Raw genomic sequence first — 16,014 nt, 5'->3', positions numbered from 1 at the left:
AGATGAATAATATTTTTCAAGGTATTGTTTATTTTGGACTTAGTAAAGAGTGACTCAATCAATTAAGCCGTGTGGGATTGAACCAGAACGAATGCGTGGCATGAAGTCCGTGGAAGGTTTATGAAAAGATACGGACATGTGTGGTTTGAAAGAGTGAATTAGCAGACTGCTAGGAAGCTTGACAAGAAGGTATTAACATGTACTCTGGAATAAAAATGATATGACCTAGGGATGTGTTTGGTGCTGAGCATACTGAAATGCACTGATTGCTACTTGTATAACCATCTTATAAAGAAGTGCCTTCATTGGCTATAGGGTTATTGAACCTACAAGCGTATGTATTTTAATCCTTTTTTTGTTAGGCAGATACCAACCATGCACCAAAATAAAAAACGAAAGGTCTTTTTCCAAACAAGCAAAGTAAATGGAGGACCACTAGTGGAGTTGCTTCATTTGTTTCAGCTAAAACATATGCTCTGGAGACTGGTATTCCACGCTTGAAACATATAATCACAATGACATCTGTTTGCTTCTAAAAAATAAAATTGCTAATCAGACTGCTCACTCACCATCTATGAGATTGAGACTGTTTTGCTGACCTTTTGCGTTGGTGGGGGGGCCAACTTCACGCAGGTGTCTCACCTGGGTGATTTTTTTCCCCTTAACTGGTTTATGAGTGGGGCGCACGGTGGCTTAGTGGTTAGCACGTTCGCCTCACAGGGTCCGGGCTTCGATTCCTGCCGGGGCCATGTGTGTGCGGAGTTTGCATGTTCTCCCCATGCTGCGGGGGTTTCCTCCAGGTACTCCGGTTTCCTCCCCCAGTCCAAAGACATGCATGGTAGGCTAATTGATGTGTCTAAAGTGCCCGTAGTGTATGAATGGGTGTGTGAATGTGTATGTGATTGTGCCCTGTGATGGACTGGCACCCTGTCCAGGGTGTACCCCGCCTTGTGCCCGATGCTCCCTGGGATAGGCTCCAGGTTCCCCCCAACCCTGAAGAAGGAGTAAGCGTTAGAAGATGGATGGATGGATGGATGGTTTATGAGTGGGGTGCACGGTGGCTTAGTGGTTAGCACGTTCACCTCACACCTCCAGGATTGGCACCAGTGTGTGCGGAGTTTGCATGTGCTGCGGGGGTTTCCTCCGTGTACTCCCGTTTCCTCCCCCAGTCCAAAGACATGCATGGTAGGCTGATTGGCATATCCAAAGTGTCCGTAGTGTATGAATGGGTGTGTGTGTGTGTGTGTGAGATTGTGTCCTACGATGGATTTGCACCATGTCTAGGGTGTACTCCGCCTTGTACCCCATGCTCCCTGGGATAGGTTCCAGGTTCCCCGTGACCCTGAAGGATAAGCAGTATAGAAGATGGTTCATGAGCGCTAATACAATGCTCCAGTAGGTGTCGCTGTGAGCGTCTAGGTCTCGTGCCGCCACACTTTCACAGAAATAGAAGAAGACGTGCGGCAGTTTTGCTGATTGATGATCTGAGCTCTCCGACTCTACTAATCATCTATACATTCAAATATTTCTGACAGGGTTTTACCTCCACAGTTCCATCTGAACTGGGTTAACTGCGTTCTGCTGTAAAGATCGAGGTAAGTTCAATTCGGCTAACAGTGGCTGTATACTAAATGGATTTCTATTTCCTGTGCTAGTGCACTACACAGCCTATAAAATAGTGGTGTTTACACACTCTCTAGTTCTCTTGAGCAAGACCCTTAACCCTGAACTGCTCATTTATTGCTTACCTGTAACTCACTTTGGATAAAAGCATCAGCCAAAATGTGTAAATGAATAAATGAACTTCATTTCATTCACACATACTCTGTTTGCAGTGCATAGTTCTTGGTCAAAATGAACACGATTGACACGAAAATGTTGTAAGTTCACCATACATGCACACTGTTAGACATTTTATTGTATTTTTGAGGTAATTTACAGGTAGTACTATTGCCTGTAACTTACTGTAACTTTATTTTGAATATTTTACATGAATGTTATTGAATTTAATAAATTCCAAATAAGTGACTTGAGTCCATGTACATCAGTATATTTTCTATTCACTGTCACTATCAGTTACATCCTATACACACACACACACACACACACATATATATATATATATATATATATATATATATATATATATATATATATATATATATATATATATATAATTTGTGATACAACTATTTTATTTTATTTTTATTTTTTTTAAAGATAACTTAATTCATAAGACGAAATAACAGCAGAGATCTTAAAAACATCGGCAACAAGAATCATGAACAAAACATCCCAGTTGGTCTTGGCTGGCCTCCATACTGTTAAACCACTGACTGTCATGTTATGCAGTGGTTTATAATCCCACATGAGACTATTAAACAATCACAAGATAATAAATGGACGCCAAGTAGGCAGAAATGTAGGCAGTTATATTATTGTCGAAATAATAAAATGTTATGTGTAACAAGATGTTAATCATATAATGCATCTGATTAGAAGTCAAAACGTATACTTAGAAAGCTGAAGATGCTCAGTGCTGTGACTCTGAAAAGAGTCTTTGGGGTGAAGTTGTCTCCTGTTGACGCAGGCAAAAGAGAAAAAGAAGAAACATCATTTATCATCAGTGATTATTGAATAATGATTATATGGTATGAACACGATAAATCACAGATCTATAGGATGACTACTAGATTGATCACTTACACAATCAGATGACAAGCAACACTGAAATAATAGAGGAGAATATAAACAATATATACAATAACATGTACAAATGAATTAATATGAAATAAGAAGACATAATAAGGAATTCGTTTTCATTCTTGAATTAATTTTACTAATTTTACTAATTAATAATTTTACTTGAATTCCCCCTGCGTTTTTCCCTGGTGTATACACTAGCGTAAGTTTTATATACGAGAGACAGAGTAGAGAGAGAGAGACATAGACATAGAAAGAGCGTGAGACAGAGACAGACAGAGAGAGATAAAGAGAGATAAACGCGCTGCTTCTAATGACGTCACACACATTTAACGGTGTTGATTTAATTGAGGAGTAAAATACAACATAACTGGAAGTATAAAAGACGGAAAACATTGTTGGTGTAAATACTAGATTGTGTAAATCTACTGGAGAAGTCAGTCAGTTATATGAGAATTTAATGGGTTTAATATGTAAGCGGAGGTTTTTGAGGAAAACGAACAGTTCCCTCAGACTGTCCTGTTAGCCAGAGCCTATAATTCGATTTTATTATTTACTTTCTTCATATATTAGCTATATTTAATTCATATTGGTAATGGTTTACGTTTTAAAAGTAACTTATGAAAGAAATGTGTTAAAAATGTGTAAAGTAGAAAGTATTTACCTCAGGAAAACTCGCAGCTGTGTGGAGATCCTCTCTGCAGGGACGACCGTTATGCGCGCGCTGGACACAAACCTCAGTTTATATGCCCTCTGCCAGGCTGTAGCGCGAGCTGTGCATGCAAGCAACAATTTACATTTTGTGAGGTGTAAACAAAGTTTAAAGAATTAATAAATAAAATTATTGCCTATTATTATTATTGCCTATGAGACATTTTTAATAGGCCTAGAACAATATGCATATAGCCCTATGAGTAATACAAGTTGTGTCCACACTGAACAGAAGTGCAGTCATCCAGTGAATTATAAGGCAATGATTACAACTTAATTGTAGGCTATGTATAGTGCTTGGTGTATATAAACCCATCTATATACTGATTGCAGAGATGCAGTTCGCAGCAGCATATACACACTTATATGTGGTTAGCACGTTCGCCTCACACGTCTTCTTCAGTAGCAATGGCACCAATGAGCAGAACCTTTCTTTGGCCTTTGGTAGAGGTTAATTTTGATTCCAGAAATTTTGTTGATCATCTCTGTATTTCTTTGCAAATTCTAATCTGGCTTTCTGATTCTTACTGCTGATGAGTGGTTGGCATCTTGTGGTATGGCCTTGTGTGTAAGTCGTGATGTGACTGACTGTTGTTTTTGGATTTTTCTTCACAGCTCTCACAATGTTTCTGTCATCAGCTGTTGCTGTTTTCCTTGGCTGACCTGTTCGATATCTGGTTGTTAGTACACCGGTAGTTTCTTTCTTTTTCAGGACATTCCAAATTGTTGTATTGGCTATGCCCAGTGCTTCTGCAATGGCTCTAATTAATTTTCCCTCTTTTCTCAAGGCATGGCTTGCTTTTCTCCCATAGACAGCTCTCTAGTTTTCATGTTGGTATATATGGTAACAAATTATGTATACTCACTGTATACTTTATTAGGAACATAATAATTTAATACATAATCATTTATGTAGTTATCTAATCAGCTAATTATTTGGCAGCAGCACAATGTATAAAATCATGCAGATACAGGTTATGCACTTCAGTTAATGTTCACATCAAACATCAGAATGAAGAAGAGATCCTGCAGGTCATCTTGACCTGCAATCCTACCATCTGCCCATTGGATTCAGTCCCTTCCACAATGCTTCACACCATCTCAGAAGACCTCGGGTAGAGTGGGTTGTCCACTAATCGTAGAGTTGGCAGTTTAATTCCGGCCCACATGTCTCAACATGCCGAAGCATCCTTGGGCAAGACACTGAACCCCAAGGTGCTCCTGATGGCACGCCAGTGCCTGCTAGTGTGCGAGTATGTGTTTTTAACTCCTAAGGTGAAAAAGCGATATATATATATATATATATATATATATATATATATATATATATATATATATATATATATAAGTGCAAACCATTTACCTCCTCCCCTTCATCACGACTATCATTAATGGCTCCATATCATCTGGTCAAGTACTATCAAGAGAGCAAGGGTTATTGCCATTCTGAAGAAATCCACTCTGGATCCCTCTGACATTGGCAACTACCGACCAGTATCACTTCTCTCTTTTCTTTCTAAAATTCTCAAACGCACTGGCTACAATCAACTGTCTCTTTACCTCTCGCAGAACAACCTCCAAGATCCTAACCAGTCTGACTTCAAAGTGACACATTCCACAGAGACTGCCCTTTTGATTGTCTACAAGCTACATGCTGCTAGATCAGCCAAACTGTCATCAGTCCTCATCCTCCTTGACCTTTCAGCAGTGTTTGACACAGTCAACCACAAGACTCTCTTGTCCACCCTCATGAGCCTTGGAATTCGTGGTGCAGCATGGCAGTGGTTTGCTTACAAAATGGAAGGCCATTCATACCAGGTGACATCGAGGGGATCCATATCTGTGCCCCGCAGACTCTCCACTGGTGTCCCACAAGGCTCAGTTCATGATCCTCTTCTATTCTTCCTCTATACTTGATCTCTTGGTGAGGTCATATCCTCACATGGGTTCTCATACCAGTGCTATGCAGATGACACTCAACTCACCCTCTCCTTCTCTCCCTCAGGTCCTCTTGTTTCTGCTCTGATCTCAGCATGTCTGGCAGACATCTCATCATGGATGGCAGTTCATCAGCAGAAACTGAACTGCTGTTCATCCCAGGTGATTCATCACCATGTCAGGATCTTGTGATCTCCCTGGACAACTCTCTGATCCCACCTTTGGTTACTGCATGCAACCTTGGGGTAACCATGGACAATCAAGTGTCCTTTTCCTCTCACATTGCTGAGCTGACACACTCATGTCAATTTTTCTTTTATAACATCAGAAGGATTCGTCCATTTCTATCCATACAGGCCACTCAGGTGCTGGTTCAGTCTGTTGTCATTTTGAGACTGGACTACTGCAGCTCACTCCTGGCAGGTATGCGTCTGAGTGTCATTAAACCTCTGCAACTGATACAGAATGCAGCTGTTCAACTTGTTTTCAACCTTCCTAAATTCTCTCAGACCACCCCATTGCTACACTCCCTCCACTGGCTTCCTGTAGCTGCCGGCATCAGATTTAAAACACTGATGCTTGCCTACAAAGCCAAAAATGGACCAGCACCCACTTACCTCAAATCACTTATCACACCCCGCACTCCACCACACTCCCTCCGAACCTCTAGCACTGCTAGACTGGTGCCACCATCTCTTAGGGTACAAGGAAGACCTGCATCAAGACACTTCTCTGTTCTGGCACCTAGGTGGTGGAATGAACATTCCCATAGATATCTGAATAGCTGAGTCATTGGTGGTCTTCAAACCACGTCTAAAGACCTACTTCTTCCTAAAGTACTTAAATTAGCACTTCTCATTAAAAAAATTAATTAAAATAAAATTGTGTTGTCTGTGTGTTTTTCATACTATATTACCTCCCAACAGAGTTTTAAGACTGATCGTACTCTTAGTCTGTGACCTAGTGAACCAGTATTGGGATGTATTTATTGATAGAGACTTCAAAGCACTTCTGTAAGTCGCTCTGGATAAGGCCGTCTGCGAAATGCCATAAATGTAAATGTAAAAAGTGCGATCTCTGTGACTTGAACCACACAACACAATAGTATCTATAAGTTTTAAGTAGGACTCAATATAGGCCTTAAATTGGTTTAGGTAGACTACAGCATTAACTCAGTAGCAGTTTATGAAAGTTCATCTTTCTGGGGCATCTAGTCCTGCATCGCACACTACAATGGTCCTATGACAGCACAGTGAATGATCCAAAGCTGTAGCTATCTATACCTAGGAGGAATTCTCTGGAGGTTGTGGGTTAAGCAGAAATTAACATTTATTCATTTGGCTGAGCTTTTGACTTAAGAATGAAATCCACATGTATTTTTCAAGTTGTATATGTTATTGGAGCAAGATTCCTTTTAACATAACATTATTAGCTGATGTCATGCCAAAATCCCCTCCTTAATGCACAAGTCAGATTCCAGACAGGAATGCTGTTATGGAGCTTAAATTCATCTTAGAAAATTAAATAATGTGATTTACTTTTTGAAAATATTGAGCCACTGACATCTTTGTCTTTTTTTCCTGATCCAGGCATGACTGCTGTCCTGTTGCAGGTGTTCTCCTGCTGTGTTGCATATGCAGTGTAAGTTTACCTCCACAAGAATAGCAAGAGATCCAACTGGGATGAAATCAGATGAAATTAAATGTGAGGATGTCGAACCCTCAGAGAGCTCCAATCATCACCAAAGCTCATCTGATATTTCCCACATGAACACCTCTCCCAAACCAATTAAACAAGAAATTCACCACTGCTCATTGTGTGGGAAGAGTTTCAGTAAAAAGAGTTATCTCAAACAACACCAGCGGATTCACACAGAAAATAAACCATATAACTGCTCACAGTGTGGGAAAAGTTTTACACAATTGAATTCTCTCCAGCGACACCAGCGCATTCACAGAGGAGAGGAACCGTATCACTGCTTACAATGTCAGAAGAGTTTTACTAGCCAGAGTCATCTCCAGCGACATCAGCGCATTCACACCGGAGAGAAGCCGTATCGCTGTTTAGAGTGTGGGAAGAGTTTTACACAGTTGAGTTCTCTCCATAAACATCAGCGCATTCACACAGGAGAGAAGCCGTATAACTGTTCACAGTGTGGGAAGAGTTTTAATCGAGAGGACAATCTCCAATTACACAAACGCATTCACAATGGAGAGAAGCCATATTACTGTTCACACTGTGGGAAGAGTTTTACACAGTGGGGTTCTCTCCATAAACATCAGCGCATTCACACAGGAGATAAACCATATCACTGCCTACAGTGTGGAAAGAGTTTCACTCGAGATGACAGTCTCCAATTACACCAACGCGTTCACACAGGAGAGAAACCGTATTACTGTTCACAATGTGGGAAGAGTTTTACTTGCCATAGTCATCTCCTAAGACATCAGCGCATTCACACAGGAGAGAAACCGTATCACTGTTCTCAGTGTGGAAAGAGGTTTATTGATAGTGGTAATCTCATAACACACCAGAGAATTCACACAGGAGAGAAGCCGTATCACTGCTCACAGTGCGGGAAGAGTTTTACACAAAGGGGTATTCTCCAACAACACCTGCGCGTTCACACAGGAGAGAAACCGTATCAGTGCTCACAATGTGGGAAGAGTTTCACACAGAGGAGTAATCTCAAACAACACCAGCGCATTCACACAGGAAATAAACCGTATCACTGCTAACAATGTGGGAGGAGTTTTAGTACGAGCAGAAATTTTCAGCAACACAAGCACATTGACACACCTGAGAATGAGGACATGCTGCAGTTATTTTGAGAAAGTTTTTTGGGTTTTTTAATCTTTAATAAAATTTTTGGCTCTTACAACTCTACTCTGTACACTTTGCTTCTATAGAACTCAGTTATATATTTTGTATGGTAGCACTACTTGTATTGTTCTCTGCTTGATATATCGCTTTGCTTGTATTTCCTCATTTCTAAGTCACTTTGGATAAAAGCGTCTGCTAAATCAATAAATGTAACTGTAAATAATTTGGTGATCTTTTTAAATCCCTTGCCATACTCTTAAGGCATCCACAACTTTTTTTCTGAAGACCTTACAGAGCATTTTAGATCTTGGCATGATGACACACCACACACCAAAGGGAACACCAGACACTGGATATGAGAGGGGTATAAATAAGACCGGTTCCACCTACACTCCCTAAGCAGGTTCTGACCACAGGCACCCAATCTTTAACACCTGATTCTAATTTTATGGATTTGAATATTTACTTTTTCCATGTGACTGAACTGTTTTTTGTTCATTTAAAATTGGAAATTTTGACTACAAAATGGCAATTTCATGTGTCATTTGATAATCAACCTTATTAATAGGCATTATTTCAAAGTGGATCAAATGTTTGCTTTTCCAAATATGATTTTTTAAAAACAATTTCCATTGAGTTTACTTATTTTTTCACATGACTGTATGTGTTAGCAACAAGATTCAATTCAAATAAATTTTATTTGTATAGTGCTTTTTACAATGCCCATTAGTCTCAAAGCAGCTTTACAGAAACATATAAACACAGGATACAGATTTACTGATCATTTCCTTAATATTAAACAATTTTTAATTTAAAAAATTAAAAGGTATTTCCAGGATTTTGCCAAATTCAACAAATCAGGTCCAGGAAGAACAGTATTTATCATGTATATATGAAAAGTGGAATACATTGAAGGAACATGTGGAATAAATTGAATAATACTTCAAAATAACAAACACCGTTCCATCTATCTTTTGAAAATAATACTTCTCTTTGGCATCTGGTGAGCTGACTAAAGAGTAAAGATTACTAAAGCTTCATCAGATATACCAGCTTGTTAGGACATTTGGGTTAGACATGATACGGTACCCCTGGAACAGAAAGGGTAAAGGACCAACAGTGGCAGCTTGGTGGTGTTACGTCTAAGTACTTTCCACCATACTCTAAGGAAGGTGGGCAGGTCTGATGCAGTCTTATAAATAAATTCTTTTGTATTTTCCATCTCACCACTCACCTGTACCCCAACAGGGTGTAGCACCCCACTGTTTGGATTGCAGTCATCTCTGAATAACACAGAGGAACATTTTGTGGAACAGAGATGAGTATGTTTAAAAATAACAAAATGTAATTACAATTTGTGTTCTAAATTAAAATTCCCTCGTTTAAGTAATTCAGGTTAAAAATAGTAGTAGGCTTTCTTATTGCACTAGGTGGAAAAATAGAGCAATACACTCAGCCTTTTTTAAATAATTTTTTTGCAACTGTGTGTGTGTATATATATATATATATATATATATATATATATATATATATATATATATATATATATATATATATATATATATATATATATATATATACACACACACACACACACACACACACACACACACACACACACACGTAGCGCTTCCTACACTTACAGCCAATCACCCTAGAGCGGCGCAGGGATGACGTCATTTTGTAGTGCCAAAACCTGAAACGGCATTAGCATTTTAGTACTCGAGCTGCCAGCTTCGCTTCGAGCTCCAGCACTTGTGTGCGGGGAAATCATGAAATTAGCACGATGCTAAATGGCACTACAGAGGTTGTCGGGGCCATTAAACCTCATCATGCCGAACGGGAAAAAACTTTGCAGATAAACTCAGGGCTCTACTGTGCGACCATTTCACTCATATTTGCAACTGAAAAGTATTTTGTGCGACTGTAAATAAATATTTATTCGCACCGGTGCGAGTGAACTGTTCGGAGTTGTATAATACAATCGGAATAAAAACTACAGGAAGTCCAAAATACATCTACACCGCACAGCAGTTACTTTCACACTGTTTTTCATCTCCTCAGTCAACCGAACAAGTGTGTAAATACTGCAGAGAAGCCATTATGATGACAAGTAACTCTGAACATCTGCTTCAACTTCCTGATCTCACAAACCACCATCTTTTATCGATCCCGCAAAATGACCTGAACTTTCACCTGCTCGTGTAGACACAGTGGCGTCAGGCGGAGTAAATTAATAATAATGCTAGCGCTACAAGGTGGGTTTAATTAAAACTTCTTTATTAAAAAATTCCTCACCAATCATAATCAAGAGTAGCAACTGTTCGGTGTATAAGAATACAGTACACTGTAGCTCTCCTTCACTAACTCTAATTCACTTCATTTAAACTTACGGTTGCCAGATATCACTAGAAAAGTCAACACCAGTTTCCATGTTTTTATTTAATCCCCACCAAAACACAATATTATCAGCAGACATGGACACTAGATTGGGAGCCAATCTAAAACTGATAAACAAACAAAAATAAAACTACTAAAATGTAAAGACAGAAAATGTGCTTAGTTGTAAATAAATCATTTAATATAAAAATAGTTATTATAATAACTTCATTAAATATGAATAAAATTAGAAATTAAATAATGTTTAATTACTATTTGTTGCATTTAATATCAATTTGACATTAAGCTTAGTTCGCTATTTCCTTAGAAAGCTATTAGCCTTTTTCATAATTTGGATCATGCTTGTGTTAATCTATTTTAAATTAGGACTCTCTATTGTTTAAGATATTTAAAAATAAATATTTTATGCTTGTTTATTTATCAATTAACCAACAGTATTTCTCATTGCTATTATTTTAACTCAATTAACAGTGACCATGAGCAGAGAGCTTACATTTAACTGTTTATGACAGACCTCCTGATTAAAGTTTAAACAAAAAAAGATTGGTATCTGGATTGGTTTTGGCTGTAAAAATCCTGATCGGAGCACCAGTAATGAACACCATTAAATTAAAGTGCTTTGCATCTGACGAGTAAATGAACTCACCCAATCACATTCTATATGAGATTATTCAGACATATACACAATATACACAGAGTGGTTCGATAACTGACTCCAGCCCAGAACTATGAAAGTGCAAAATGTCTAATAGTGTAGCTTTAAATATATTTAAGAGGAGCAGACTTCAAACACTGAACATTGATGTTTATTGTATTTGTTTACAAGGTGGAACAGGTTAACAGTTGTTTTTTGCATACAGTCTGTAAAATTAACTGAAAATATTACATTTAGTTTATCAGAAGGTAAATTAATTTGTCATGGCTCATACTATGTTCCTAAATTCTGTCATAATTGACCAGCTCAAGTTTTCTCATGCCTATTTGTGTGTTATATTGCATGAGAAAACTTATTAAATGTGAAAGTACAATAAAAATATGTTTTCACTAAAATCAGTTAATAATTGTGATAAATAATCGAGATCTCAATATTGATCAAAATAATTGGGATTACCATTTTGGCCATAATCGTGCAGCCCTATTATATATATATATATATAAATATGGCAGCAGTAGTGACTGGAGATGTGAGCAGTTGTGCATTGAGTTTTTTGATGGCAGAAGGAAAGGTGCAGTATGTATACAGCACCTTATACGTTTACGGCCAGATGCTGTATGACGTGTGCTGGGTGGGAGGGTAAATGATCTGCACTTATATCATGCTTTTATCCAAAGTGCTTTACACTGTCTCTCATTCACCCATTCACACGCACACAGTCGCAGAGCTGCCATGCAAGGGGCTAACTTGCCATCAGGAGCAACATGGCATTCAGTGTCTTGCCCAAGGCATGTGAAGTCATGTGGGCCGGGAATCGAACTGTCAACCCTACAATTGGTGGACATCCCGCTCTACCACCTGATCCACAGCCGGCCACTGGAGTCTGAGGACATTTTTAAGACCCTTTTCCAGATGTATTTTATGTACCGAGAGTGTACTGTTGGGAGATCAGACTTGATTATTTTTTTTGCTGTCAGTGTATTATAATGTACTACTGTAACAACATATACTGTATAAATATACAACTTAGTTCAAATCATATATAGGTACATCTAAAAAAATTTGAATATAGTAGAAAAGTTAGGGGGTTTTTCCCCATAATTTCATTCAAAAAGTGGAAATTTCATGTATTCTAGATTCATTACACATAAAGTGAAATATTTCAAGCCTTGTTGTTGTTTTAATCTTGATGATTACGGCTTACAGCTCACGGAAATCAAAAATCCAGTATCTCAAAATATTAGAATATTTCTATTGTGATTATTACTAAATTTTTTCCTAGTGAATTCTTGGTTATGAATTTGGAAAATATGGTAGATTTTCTGCTCTCTGTTATTGCATTAAAAATATTTGCATATTCGATACACGATGAGAACCTAAAGTTACTGGATGAAAATCTCTTGAGATTAAACTAGATAAGGACATTTAATTTATACATTAATTAATTGATTGCTAGTTTATTCAGTAGTCAGCGTTAATTTGGTCTGCGTGTGAACCAGAAGTGGTTCCGACCGACTAATATGATCCAGTGGACTGGTACCTGCTTGCTATCTGGGGATATATTAGCAAAACAGCCTTCTGTTGTTATGGTGATTAGGAGCGCTAATACAATGCTCCAGTAGGTGTTGCTGTGAGCGTCTAGGTCGCGTTCTGCCACACATTCACAGAAATAGAAGAAGACATGCGGCAGTTTTGCTGATTGATGATCTGAGCTCTCCGACTCTACTAATCATCTTTACATTCAAATATTTCTGACAGGGTTTTACCTCCACAGTTCCATCTGATCCGTTGTGGGTGTATTTGAGGAGGTTAACTGCGTTCTGCTGTAAAGACCGAGGTAAATTCATTAAAGTAAGGCTGGTTTAGTAAGCGATAATCCACGTATAGGAGCGCGTTACACGACGAGGAGGTAAAGAAGTCCCCGAGTGCATTCAAAACATGTAACGCACACCTACCTCTGGATTATCCCGTTTACAGTTGTTTATAGGCAGCGCATTAATTTAGAACGGTGATTAAACGGACCGGAAATATCTGTGGTGTTTACTGTTTTATACCGCAGCGCTGTTGAATTCTCGATTCTGATTGGCTGACAGACGTTCTGAGGCGTGCAATTTATTTTTCAGTAAATGCACAGCTGAAGTAGATCCAATCAGGTCTTGACCACTTTACAGTTCCAGCTCACTTCGCCGAGTTAACTGAAAGTTAGCCTGCTGTTCACCACAGCACACTGAGCGAACAACAAACAAAATGACAGACAATTTAGATTTTCCAGAAATAAGTAAGGAATAATTGACGACTGGCTGTTGAATTCGTTGAGTTCCAGACATAAAAGTTCTTATTTAACTCGTAAATTCAACTTAAAATTAAAGCAATGTGATTTACTTTTTGAAAATATTGAACCACTGACATCTTTGTCTTTTTCCTGATCCAGGCATGACTGCTGTCCTGTTGCAGGTGTTCTGCTGTCTTGCATATGCAGTGTAAGTTTACCTCCACAAGAATATCAAGAGATCCAACTGGGATGAAATCAGATGAAATTAAATGTGAGGATGTCGAACCCTCAGAGAGCTCCAATCATCACCAAAGCTCATCTGATTTTTCCCACATGAACACCTCTCCCAAACCAATTAAACAAGAAATTCACCACTGCTCATTGTGTGGGAAGAGTTTCAGTAAGAAGAGTTATCTCAAACAACACCAGCGGATTCACACGGAAAATAAACCATATAACTGCTCACAGTGTGGGAAACGTTTTACCAGCCAGAGTCATCTCCAGCGACACCAGCTCATTCACACGGGAGAGAAACCGTATCAGTGTTTGAAGTGCAAGAAGAGGTTTATTGAAAGTGGTATTCTCATAAAGCACCAGAGAATTCACACAGGAGAAAAGCCATATCAGTGCTCACAGTGTGGGAAGAGTTTTATACAATTGAGTTCTCTCCATAAACATCAGCGCATTCACACAGGAGATAAACCGTATCACTGCTTACAGTGTGGAAAGAGTTTTAATCGTGAGGACAGTCTACAATTACACCAACGCGTTCACACAGGAGAGAAGCCATATTACTGCTCACACTGTGGGAAGAGTTTTACACAGTGGGGTTCTCTTCATAAACATCAGCGCATTCACACAGGAGATAAACCATATCACTGCTTACAGTGTGGAAAGAGTTTTACTCGAGATGACAGTCTACAATTACACCAACGCGTTCACACAGGAGAGAAACCGTATTACTGTTCACAATGTGGGAAGAGTTTTACTTGCCAGAGTCATCTCCTAAGACATCAGCGCATTCACACAGGAGAGAAACCGTATCAGTGTTCTCAGTGTGGAAAGAAGTTTACACAGAGGAGTAATCTCAAACAACACCAGCGTGTTCACACAGGAGAGAAACCGTATCACTGCTAACAATGTGGGAGGAGTTTTAGGACAAACAGAAATTTTCAGCGACACAAGCACATTGACATACCTGAGAATGAGGACATGCTGCAATTCTTTTTAGAAAGTGTTTATCGCATCATCATTAGATATAAAGTTATCATAAAGATTTTATCTGTTCATAAATTTTGGAATTCTAAGACAGAATTGCTGAATAATTGTTAAAACGTTGGACAACCATGAACTAAAATAAATGGTACACTTTGTTAATTAAGAAGTCAGGATTTGACCAGACATGCAATTACAGTCATGTGGAAAGAATAAGCACACCCCATGCAAATTGTTGGTGTTTTTGGCATATTTGGACAAGCAAACATTTGATCATCTTTGAAACAGTATCTATTAAAAAGTTGATATATTTGAACATAACCATGAGAAAAATTCGCTTTTTCAATCATTTATTCAAAAGAATAGATGTGATATTCTTCTGTGGAAAAAGTAAGTACACCCTTGGCCTCTGAAGCTTATATTGCCCCCTTTAGCAGAAATAACTTCTTTTAGGTGTTTTGCATAATTGTGCACCTTGCTGGAAGTTTTGACCACTCTTCCATACAATATTTTTTCAGCTGCAAGATGTTTGAGAATTTACTGCCAGTTTCAAAACCTCTCACAACATTTGAATGGGGTTCACATCTTGGCTTTGACTAGGCCATTCCATAACCCTCCATTTCTTCTTTTTGAGCCATTCCTTGGTGGATTTGCTCGTGTGCTTAGGACTTTTGGACAGATGGCTTCATATTATATTCAAGCACTCTTTGATATGATGCAGAATTCATAGTTGAATCAATGAATGCATACTGCTTCACAGTTGGTATGAGGTACTTCTCCTGAAAAGCAACATTTTCAAGATTTACCAGCAGATCCTGTGATGGAAATTTTGGGGTTCTTGGAGACTTGTTTTTGCATCAGACGGTCTGCTCTTGGGATGAATTTGCTGGGATGACCAGTCCTAGACTAATTGGTGCTCATTTACTCATTCACACCTTTAATATCTGTATACCGTGTTGATATTTCTGTAAAGCTGCTTTGAGACAATGTCTATTGTAAAAAGCGCTATACAAATAAAATTGAATTGAATTGAATTGAATATAAAAAGTACTGTAATTCTTACAACCTTCATAATTTGGATGGAAATCCAAATAAAAGTCTGATTTTTGAGCACATATTCATTATTTAATTTCAACTCCAGTATACTGTGGTAGACAGCTAAAATAACAATAACTTGTCCATATATTTATAAACCTGACTGTATATAGGGTGAAGTGAGGTATATTTGGACATCAATCCCAAAATTTGGGACAGTTAAACTTAGTTTTGCTGACAATGTATTCTAATGTGCTACTGT

The 16,014-nt window shown here is 38.4% G+C and overlaps 2 protein-coding genes across 2 annotated transcripts; both read left to right on the top strand.

Moving 5' to 3' along the window:
* Positions 1-1,428: 1,428 nt before the first annotated feature.
* On the top strand, positions 1,429-9,080 carry LOC108272219 (zinc finger protein 239). Its single transcript, XM_053683618.1, has 2 exons — positions 1,429-1,595; positions 6,942-9,080. The coding sequence occupies exon 2, from the start codon at positions 6,987-6,989 to the stop codon at positions 8,088-8,090; it is 1,104 nt and encodes a 367-aa protein (XP_053539593.1). The 5' UTR covers positions 1,429-1,595; positions 6,942-6,986; the 3' UTR covers positions 8,091-9,080.
* Positions 9,081-12,893: 3,813 nt separating this feature from the next.
* LOC108272224 (zinc finger protein 239) lies at positions 12,894-15,752 on the top strand. Its single transcript, XM_017480521.3, has 2 exons — positions 12,894-13,067; positions 13,662-15,752. Exon 2 carries the CDS (start codon positions 13,704-13,706, stop codon positions 14,637-14,639), a length of 936 nt encoding a protein of 311 aa, XP_017336010.1. The 5' UTR covers positions 12,894-13,067; positions 13,662-13,703; the 3' UTR covers positions 14,640-15,752.
* Positions 15,753-16,014: the final 262 nt, after the last annotated feature.

This window comes from Ictalurus punctatus, chromosome 11 (genome assembly GCF_001660625.3).
Source record: "Ictalurus punctatus breed USDA103 chromosome 11, Coco_2.0, whole genome shotgun sequence".
In the NCBI taxonomy this organism is placed as follows: Eukaryota; Metazoa; Chordata; class Actinopteri; order Siluriformes; family Ictaluridae; genus Ictalurus; species Ictalurus punctatus.
The sequence above is the reverse complement of the archived record's forward strand: the minus strand, read 5'-3'. Positions and strand labels throughout refer to the sequence as shown.